This window comes from Camellia sinensis, chromosome 3 (genome assembly GCF_055761805.1).
Source record: "Camellia sinensis isolate YWXY chromosome 3, ASM5576180v1, whole genome shotgun sequence".
NCBI lineage: Eukaryota > Viridiplantae > Streptophyta > Magnoliopsida > Ericales > Theaceae > Camellia > Camellia sinensis.
Window position 1 is genome coordinate 99,694,042 of NC_138963.1, and position 10,788 is coordinate 99,704,829.

The 10,788-nt window shown below is 38.0% G+C and overlaps 2 protein-coding genes across 2 annotated transcripts; both read right to left on the reverse strand.

Annotated features, from left to right (window-relative positions):
* Nucleotides 1-1,106: 1,106 nt before the first annotated feature.
* Nucleotides 1,107-9,941, reverse strand: LOC145822699 (putative receptor-like serine/threonine-protein kinase At4g34500). Its single transcript, XM_082920469.1, has 7 exons — nt 9,033-9,941; nt 7,692-7,796; nt 7,465-7,587; nt 3,072-3,242; nt 2,819-2,948; nt 2,512-2,721; nt 1,107-1,422 (listed from the first exon to the last, which is right to left on the reverse strand). The coding sequence occupies exons 1-7, from the start codon at nt 9,608-9,610 to the stop codon at nt 1,303-1,305; spliced, it is 1,437 nt and encodes a 478-aa protein (XP_082776595.1). The 5' UTR covers nt 9,611-9,941; the 3' UTR covers nt 1,107-1,302.
* On the reverse strand, nt 5,688-7,350 carry LOC145822700 (putative F-box/LRR-repeat/kelch-repeat protein At1g11620). The gene has a single exon (XM_082920470.1). It carries the CDS (start codon nt 6,947-6,949, stop codon nt 5,798-5,800), a length of 1,152 nt encoding a protein of 383 aa, XP_082776596.1. The 5' UTR covers nt 6,950-7,350; the 3' UTR covers nt 5,688-5,797.
* Nucleotides 9,942-10,788: the final 847 nt, after the last annotated feature.

The following is a 10,788-nucleotide window of genomic DNA, read 5'->3' on the forward strand; positions in this document are numbered from 1 at the left end:
TTTTTGATACTTTCCAAAAGAGGCCTTAATCACTAATCAAACATTTGAACAAGAACCTGTCAATTCATCATCAAAGCTCTTTGGTGTATTTTATAGGAGTAACTTTTTTCTTTTTTTGTTTAAATAAGTATTTAATACAGTTTCTACTAACAATTTATAGCTTATAAGAGCATCTACAATGACAAATGCCATAAAAATATTGCCATTGTTATAATTTGACAATAAATAGTAAAAAATTGTATAATTATAGCAATGGTGCTTCAATAGTTAGATGCCATTTTGGCATAACCAAACACAGAAACTGTGTTCGGGGATGATTGGCAAGACGACTGTCTGGTCGACTAGGCAATTGTTTGGCCAATCGTTCCAAATACACCGGATTTTGTGTTTGATTATGCAAAAATGGTAATTTTGCAAAAAATTATCTGTTTTGTTAGGAGGGAAGGAGTAAGAGAGGGAGGGATGTTTTGCCTAAGTTGGCACATATGACAACGGTCATATGACACCATTGGAACACCACTTTTCTTCTCCAGTTGCCAAATTATAGCAAATATTAGCAAGTCATTGAAGATGCTCAAAGGCAAAAATAATTTGATTTCAGTTAACACCTCTTATAAGCTAGTTTTCCTATATATATATATATATAAAGCCTTTAAAGCATTTGAATTAAAGATTTCTCCCTATAAAGTTAATTTTAGTCGTTCAAATATTTTTTAAAAAGTGATAAAAAAAAGAAGTTAATAATATGTCAAGAAAATAGCTTTTTTTAACATTAATTTTTTTTGTTGGCTTTACTTTTAGCCAAAAATCTAGCTTTTTAGCAACGGAAAGTAGAACAAGAAGTATATTTAACAATTTTTTTTTTGTTATCAATTTTAAATTTATTGTAAACTACACCAAATATGCCCAATATCTCAAGACAATGCCATAGAACTAATCGATAGCTTGCATGATATTTTGCATGACAATGTTCTATCAACACAATTATGATGGATGAGATTTGTCCAATGTCACATATATATCACCGTATTCTGCAGGTAGGTATGTCCTGAAAAGCTTAAATAATGATATGATATCAAAAGTTTTTGATATCTTCAAGAACAAGCTGATAAACTTTACATATATTATGGAAATCAGCATATATTTACAAGGCTAAGTTGAAGGTCTTCTTATAACATACATGTCAAGGACATAAAATAAAGCAACAAATGTGATTCCTCTTTGTAGATCAATGTAAAAATAGTATACACACTACAAAAATATTTCACCTTCACATGCTCCTGTGTCTTGGGCAGAAAATGATCATCTCCTTTTTGACCTTTGCACATCGTCACCCTCTACGTCCTTGGTTGGGCGCGGAACTTTATTGGTAACAGCCGAGTGGGAATGGAGAGGAGCTGTCTCTTTGGTTGTGCGGGGTTCCTACAGTATGTATGAAGCAATTTTAACCGAATGAGATAGATAAAATTTTAATGAAAGAAGAAGAGAGAATGATTTCCCACTAATTATCGTGCTGGGCAATTCCTCTATCAAATGAATCAGAAAACAGAACTGATATTTGAGTGTTTCATTACGAAGTAAATGAGTGGGAAAATTCATGCTAGTATTGAATCACTCTTTCACCAATCCTACAAATATTCTCGCTGAATAGCGATCATATGTTTCATCCAGGACTCAACTGCATTGTTGAAGCTGGAATATCAGGTTCTAGCTTACACTAAATACTCTTTTCTAGCTGTTCGTATACATGGATGTAAACAAATGTACACTGAAAATTAGTGTCAAATAATGGCACTCCAGTTATACATGGATGACTCAAAAAAAAAAAAAAGTTATACATGGATGTAAACAAATGTAAAAACCTCACAAGTATTAAAGGAGATTATTTGCATAACTACATTTGTCATGTATTGACAACAAAAAATAAAAATAAAAATAAAAAAATGCTTGGTTCAAAATCCTGATAGATCTAAAAGGATCACCATTGATTGATAGCACATGCAATCATGCTCATGGTTGTCAAATTAGGAATCGAATTGCCAATCGTAAACTTCCCTTTATTTAGCATATTGTATAACTTCATAAATGTATATACATATAAAACTATACACATTGTTTGAAATGAAATAGATATCAATATGACTAATTTGTGTATATGTTTTATACATATAAAACCATATATATATATATCATATAATCAATTTATCTTTTTTTTGGTTTTTGTTTTTGTTTTTTTTTTATTTTTATTTTGTGAAAACAATGCCATTTGATACATTATGCAAATATAATTGAATCAAAATGACTTGTGACTCTATTTAATATTCGACAGTATGAATCAAATCATTTTGGTTGGAACTCATATCTAATAATGAATTGTAAGCTTCTAACAGCTATGATCATGCTTATTAAAAGCACTATAAGAAGTACTCCATTTAATGGACAACACATTTCACTAAAATTTAGAACACTTGATGCTGAAATTTATCAAGAAGGCATAGGAACAGCACTTACAGCGCGAAACGGAAACTCATCTGCCTCTAGCATATGTACAATTTGCCCCATCTTCGGTCGCTTGTTAGCATCCAAATCTATACAGCGAAGGCAAACCAACAATGCCCTCTTCAAAGCTCTTGGAGAGGGCTGTAGTCGAATCAGGGGGTCCACCACCTCTTCCCCGCGCCTACTTGCTACCATTCCTTTAAACCAATCGACCAAGTTCATCTAAATCACATCCATTGGAAACAGAGCAATGAAAAAGATGTTATAATCAATGGCCAAAAAGGAGAAGAGGAACAAGAGAAACAAAACTTGTTTTCACCTCTCCAGGTGGTCTTGAATAATCAACTGGGTTCCTTCCTGTGATTATTTCCATAAGTAGAACTCCAAAACTATACACATCACTCCCTTCATTGAGCATACCTGTACTGGCATACTCTGGAGAGACATATCTGCATCAGCAAAATAAAAATAAACCAATTATATTGTAAAGCACAGAAAAATGTTTCTTTCATCTTCAAACTTTAACCAACTGCTTAATTGACTGACTATACAGGAATTCCAGAAAAACAAACCCGAATGTTCCCATCACTCGTGTAGTCACATAGCTTTTCTCAGCTCCCAAGAGCTTGGCCAGTCCAAAATCCGATACTTTTGGATTCCATTTTCTATCCAGGAGAATATTACTGGATTTTACATCACGATGCACAACTTTGGGTTCTAATCCTTCATGCAAATAGGCTAGTCTGTGACAGGAACAAGACACATAACAGTTTGGGAAAGAGAAACATAATAGAACAGAAGACAAAAAATAATCTGTAACAGAAGGGAGGCATCTAACGGTTGAGGCAAGAGATCAAATAAAGGAAGAGATAAAAACTATTTGAAAAGAAATACAGCACAACATACAAACTACTAAAAATTAAGTAAGACAAAAGGTGGGCCTACTATTATGATTGGTAAAATTTTAAGGGCTTGTTTGGTAGTCCAATGTATATTGAATGGCCCTACTGAAATTTCTCGACCATTTCCTCACATAAAGACAGAATATTGACAAAATACCAGCATCTTTACAACATAGATGAAAATAGCAAGTGCCATTGTACAGAAACCATAAAAAAAAGATTCCACTTCATTTGGCATGGCTTTCACTTTCTACAGTGGTCACATTCCATGAGTGATAAATACAAACTTGAATACCATGTGACCTTATATATGGTTTTCATGTTTATCTTTGAAAGGTACGTTCTCACTTGCTATCAGTAACTGTGAATTGTCATCCACATAACCAGATTGTAGCTTTGGTAAGCAGGACCATCATAGATTTGGTCTCACCATGTTACTAAAAAACTAAAGACAGGTAAGATGACACAGTCAATAAAATTATACTGCAATTCCCCCAAGTGAAAGTCCCTACGGCCATTCTTCAAACAGGTTGTTATGTTAACTCCCACATGTTATTATAATGTATGAAAAAATAAATTGATGTATATTATTGATTGATATATTGATGTTTACATTGATTCATATATATAGAAGAGAAGAAGGTAGTAGGTGAAGGGGAGTAGGTGAAGTGTAGTAGGTGAGGAGTAGGTGGTGGTAGGTGATGGTAAATTGGTGGTAGGTGATGGTAAATTTTAACAGCCCCCCGCAAACTCAAGGAGGATAGAAACTAACTAACTTGAGTTTGGAGAGAGTAATAAAACAAGAAAATACATAAAAATAAAAAATGATAAGAGACACTGTATGGTCGTGTCAGACCATTGGTGAAGACACTGGATGGCGGTGTCATAACGTTGTAGAGGACACTGTATGGGGGTGTCATAACCATGTAGAGGACACTGTATGGGGGTGTCATAACCATGTAGAGGACACTGTATGGTGGTGTCATAACGGTGTAGAAGACAGTTTATGGGGTCATGTCGGACCGTTGTAGCAGACAGTTTACGGGGTCATGTCGGACCGTTGTAGCAGACACTGTTGTGACAGTTGTTGTGACAGTTTACGGAGTCTTGCTGGACCCTTGTAGAAACTAACCGGAATCAATGTCGGGACAGTTTACAGAGTCTTGTCGGACCCTTGTAGAAACTAACCGGAATCTATGTCGGGACAGTTTACAGAGTCTTGTCGGACCCTTGTAGAAACTAACCGGAATCTATGTCGGGACAGTTTACAAAGTCTTGTCGGACCCATGAAGGAGCTAACCGGAATCAATGTCGGGACAGTTTACAGAGTCTTGTCGGACCCTTGTAGAAACTAACCGGAATCAATGTCGGGACAGTTTACAGAGTCTTGTCGGACCCTTGTAAAAGTGGCACCCTCAAAAGGTGTGCCCAATTTTGTCAAAAGGCGTGCCATCAAAAGGCGTGCCCAATTCATCAAAAGGTGTGCCGGACATGATGGCGAGGCACGTGGGCGCCTTGGCTTGCGTGCCCGTTTGTCGGCTGGTGGTAAGAGGCACGCGATGCGCGTGGCTGCCTCGGCTATAAGACAGAGGCTGAGGCTGAGGCAAAAAACCTGCAAGAGATATTCTGAGAGAGATTTCTGAGAGAGATTCTGTAACACTCTGTTTTCTGAGAGAGAATTCTGAGAGAGATACTGTGTAACACTCTGGTGCCTAGAAAATGGCTTCATCGTCTTCCCGCGGGCTGCTCACCCTCTTTCCCGACCTCAACGAGTCAACGAGAGAGAGAACTGGTGCGGTGGCACTGGAAACTCAACCAAGCGCCCCGGAGTTTGCTCCGTTGAACTTTCCGATGCGGTCGGTGGAGCAAAGAATGGCAGTGCAGTCAGATGTGGAGGCCAATCAGTATACTTTGAAGGCATGTGTGGAAAGCATGACGGCGGTCACAAACTTGTCGCACCGGCTGCAGAGTAGGGCAAATGAGGTGCAGCAGTTAAACTCCCAGCTGGCTCTGCTTCAACGCATGTATAAGGATGCGCGAGCAGAGATAAGCGTGCTAAGGGCAGAAAACAAGGAGCTGAAGCGGAAGGCCACCGTGATGTTCCGATTCGGAGGTCCGCCATATGCGGCAGTGGAGGAGTATGGGGGAGTGATCGTGCCCAGTGGAGTGGGAAACACGGAGGCAACACCGTCAAGGGCAGCTGAGGACGGAGGCAAGAAGAAGAGACCGGCGGCAGAGTAGAGAAAAAATCCCACTGTGGGTGTGGTTGTTGTGTTGGTGGTTTTTTTTTTTTTTTTTTTTTTTTTTTTATTATGATGTACAATTGTGATCGGGGTTGATCGGTGAGAAGAATAAAAGATGGTTTGGTGTGCAAAGCTATATGGGTATGAATGGAATTAGAAAAAGATTAAAAATAATGTGAAAAAAAAATAAAGAAAGAAATAATAAAAATAGATTTGAATAACGAAAAATATATTATAAAATATATATATACAATAACGAAAGTGGGGAACAAGGAGTGCACCATAAATTTTATAAAAAAAAGTTTGGGCAGTGGATGCAAAGTGAGGAGAGAGAGTGTTGGGCTGTGTGGGTGGAGAATAAAAAAAAAAAGAATCATACAGCTGTGTGTGTATTGTATGGCAGACAAAACTGAAATTCAGTCCACCAATTTGGATGAGTTGTGACCTGTCTTTCGTGAGATCAAATGCAAAGTGAGGAGAGAGAGTGTTGGGCTGTGTGGGTGGAGAATAAAGAAAAAAATCATACAGCTGTGTGTGTATTGTATGGCAGACAAAACTGAAATTCAGTCCACCAATTTGGATGAGTTGTGACCTGTCTTTCGTGAGATCAAATGCAACAATCCCATGATGCTTCGCCTGCCAATAAACAACACCATCCACGTAAATGCCTGATCTAGGCACAAGCTTCTTGCTGGCAAAGCAAGTCTCTCCAGAAATTTTCCAAGATCCATCAGTGGATGAATAGATCTCAAATTCAGTCGCATTATCAAAGTCGACAGATGGGAAAGCACACACCAGCTTGTAATCAGCCACAAAGTTGAGCAATGATGGTTCAAAGACAAGTACAACAGCAGGATCGAGCCCATGATCAGCATTTGTTTTAGGAAGTTTCTTCAACTGCCTGGTAACAGGATTGCAGATGTAGTAGGGTTTATCCCCAGTCTGACCTTGGCAGCAAATTAGTCCATTGGAAGACGCCCTAATGTCAATGGGCTCGGGCAAAAATTTCAGAGACGAATCCGGAACACCACAAGATTGAGGGTCGATGGAGATAAATGATGGTGGGTCCCCCCCAGAGGACTGGCAGAAGAGGCCTGAGATAGCCTGGAAGGTAAGTGACTGGTTGTGGGCAAAGAAAGGAGTTGAAATCTGGAGTGTCCAGTCCCTACAAACACCTTGGAACCTGAAAGGTGATTTTGCAGGAAGGAAAGGAAGAGTGTGCTCCCTTATTATATCCCTAAGGTCCATGTAAATCTTACTGTTCCTGCTGCCCACGAGCTTATTTGGCCTCTTTCCTCGATCCATTGACTTTCACTCGATATTTACTCCACTACTTTGGAAAAACTGATCTGGAATCGGCAAAGAGCTTGTGATCTTGAAGAGTAACAAAAGCAAGAGGAGAGAGAGGATTTGGGCAATGATGGGAAGGTATGTGTAGAAAATAAGCGGAATAGGTTGAGGTCCGGCGGGCGGCCAAAGTGAGGCTGCCACCCGCCGGTGAAGTGGAATTACTAGGTTGTCAACCTTGCTCTGATACCATGAAAAAATAAATTGATGTATATTATTGATTGATATATTGATGTTTACATTGATTCATATATATAGAAGAGAAGAAGGTAGTAGGTGAAGGGGAGTAGGTGAAGTGTAGTAGGTGAGGAGTAGGTGGTGGTAGGTGATGGTAAATTGGTGGTAGGTGATGGTAAATTTTAACAATGTATGACTACTGAGAACTGAAAATTTGAAGTTCAGTTTTAACTAATCATTCAAGTAACATCAATTAGGACACCCATGAATTGAAAAATGAAGCCCGAATATCTCACCCTTTCGCCGTCCCAACTGCTATCTGAATCCGGATATCCCAGGTTAGAGGGCTAACAGGCCCCACATCACCATGTAACCATTGCTCCAAATTCCCATTGTCTACATACTCATATATGAGCAACCTGATTGGGCAGTAGAAGTCGTCATTTTAGGAGAATAATAAGGAATTCTATATGCATTTCCCATGACAATATGATAAAGAAGCCAACAGACTTGTGAAAATTACCTTTTAGCACCTTCTGCACAATACCCTAGCAGACCCACCAGGTGCTTATGCTTTACTTTTCCAATTGCTTCTACTTCCACCTTGAACTCCTTCTCTGCCTGACCCCTTCATATGAGATGATCACATGATGTAAATAATATACAGATACTTTTTATTAGAAATAAAACACTGAGGCCGTGTTTGGACCATAGATTTTGGGTAGGAATTTGGAAAATGAAAGAAAAAGAATGTATGAAATGTAGTTATATTTCATTCTAATTTCACCCATCTTTTTCCCTTTTCCTTTCATTTTCTAAATCCCTACTCAATCTATGAACCAAACATAGCCTAAAGGGAAAACACTAAGGGGTTTGTTGAGAGTCAATGGCACGTTGACTCTCAATTTGGAATTGTTGTCCAATGGCACGTTAAATTTCTATGAATTTTTTTTTATAATATTTCTAATATGTGGAAAGAAATATTAGCACTGGTACACTCAAGTTATACTATTCCTAGAAGGTTTCCCATTAGTAAAAGATCCACAACTTTACAGGAAAATTAACTTTACCGTTCATCTACCTTCTACAGATGTCCATTAAACAATTAAATATGAGAATCCATAAATTCCTTCCAATGAGCAAAGCTATGGGCACTCCATATCAGATTCAGATGATCCAGTGTCACATGTACATGGAATAAATAAGATCCCTTCATTGTCTGTCACCATGTTCCAATAATTGTAGAAGTCAATTTCACTAAAACTATTTTCCAAGCCAAATGAAATAATTCTCTTCAATGACAACTTGATCTAGATCCCCAAATTGTAATTAAAATGTTGGTTCATTGATTCAAAAACAAATGGGACAATCTAGTGCACAAGAGTGGGGTTTGGGAAGAGTTAGATGTACAGAGCCTTACCCCCTCATATGGAAAAGCTGTTTCGGTGTTGGTTGATATTAAGCAATAAAAGATAAAACCAAAATTGAACAAATCCACCACAAAGCAGAATATGGAAAACTAGTTAAAGTACAAAGAAAGCAAAAAATTAAAGAAGATAATGAGATTAGAACAAAAAGGTAATAAAGAACAGAGTAAGCAAAAATTAAAGAAGATAATGAGATTAGAACAAAAAAGTAATAAAGAACAAAGGAATGATCCACTAGTTATCCCGAAAAAAAAAAAAAAAAAAAAAAAAATTCAGTTACTGACTACGCCGACAATATATTTCAGATCTAAGAAGCTCTGTTAATCTGTCCATTGAAGACATTTCCAAGCATACAAAGAATGTAACAGTTGACAAATTATATATAATCATAATTTTAAAAATTAAGAAGAGTAGTAGATTGAAGGTGAGAGACTCACTTGTTGTTGAGAAGATTTTTCACGGCCACAACAGAGCCATCTTGTAAAACTCCTTTGTACACAATGCCGTAACCACCTTCACCGATCACATTCTCTACGGCAAATCCACGGGTCGCTATCTCCAGCTCGTTCAAGCTGTACCACCGGCCCCACCCGATGTTCAGGCCGTCCGATGACGATGACGTCTCGCTTTGGCTTCCGCCGGAACTCCCTTTCTTGGCTTCAATCTCAATCCCGATCTCTTTCCCTAACTTCGCAATGCCGATTGCTTTGCTCTCTTTCTCGAATTCGGAGACTTTAATATCCTCCTGGTGGCGATCGGAGTCGTTGATTTTGATGATTTCTTTGCAGACTAGCGGTACTAAGCCTGAACTGTTCTTCACACGCATTCCTCGCCGTTTCGAGATTCGATTCGAACAACGCAGACACAGACAAATCAGAAGAGAGAGTGCTGCAATTAGGAACGTACAGCATATTGCAATCACGAGGTAGAGTTTTAGGCCGAGAAATGGCGTTTTGGCGGTGAGAGCGTGGGCGAGAGAACTGTTGGAGCTTTGGTTTTCGCCGGAGGCAGCCATTGTTTCCGGCGACGGGAGAGAGTGATTGATTGAGGTAGGTGATCCGGACAGGTCACTATGAAAGCTCCATTGTTGCTGTTGTTGTTGTTGTTGTTGAGAGAGAGAGTGATGGAGAAGATGGGAGTGTTGTTGTTGGGTTACCAACTAGTACTGAAATCTTTGCAATGTGGATAAGCGAAGCATTGGAGGCTTTTGCAAGACAGAGTGGGTGGGGGTGTTTTCAACGGGCACAAAGTAAAAGGTGCAAAACCCCGAATATAAATTACTACAAAAACACTGAGATTTGTTTAAGGGAGCCGGTGGCCTCCGGTCTTTAATCGGATTGGGGAGTAATGTTTGGTTGGCAGGGGTTCGTTATTATATATCTCTCTTGATAAGTCGAATTGTTTAATGTCTAGAATTCGTTAATTATTATATATTTGTAAAAAAATTATATTGATCGGATATTGATAATTATTTCATCTTATCAGTTTTTTGTCAATCGTTAATTTGGTCAACGTTTATTTTTTTTATATAAAACTGATTTGATCACATAGCTATCAATATCCGATTAATATGATTTTTTACGAGCATATAATACTCGATGAGTTGTACATATTGACAGTTCAGATTATCAAAATGTGACTCGTAGTGGGTCCTCACTAGCCGAACAGTACCGTCCAGTCCGATTAAGAATTGGAGACAAGCTGCTTTTTTATTTAAAAGGGTCTGGCTTCTCTCCAGTCCCTCAGATCGGACTGGAGGGTGTTGTTGGGCTCGTGGAGGTTCATTATGCGTCTCGTTTTGATAATTTAAATCGTTTAATGTGTAAAATTTGTCAAGTATTATATGTTTGTAAAAAATCACGTTGATTAGATATCGATAGTTATCTCATCGAATCAATTTTTTGTCAACTGTTTTACCGTCTATTTCGTTTTTATACAAAACTGATTTGATCGATATCCGATCAACGTAATAGTTATAATCATATAATACTTGATGAGTTTTACACATTAAACGGTTCTTATTATTGAAATTGGACCTGTGGCAGTCCGATCTGAGATTAGAGGAAAGCCAGTGCCTATTTAAAACATTATTCATTCTGCTTGGTTTCCATTTTCAGAATTTACTTTTAAAAATTTTTATTTTTTCATTTTTTGTATTTTTTATTTTTACTGAATTTTTTTAATATTTTAAAT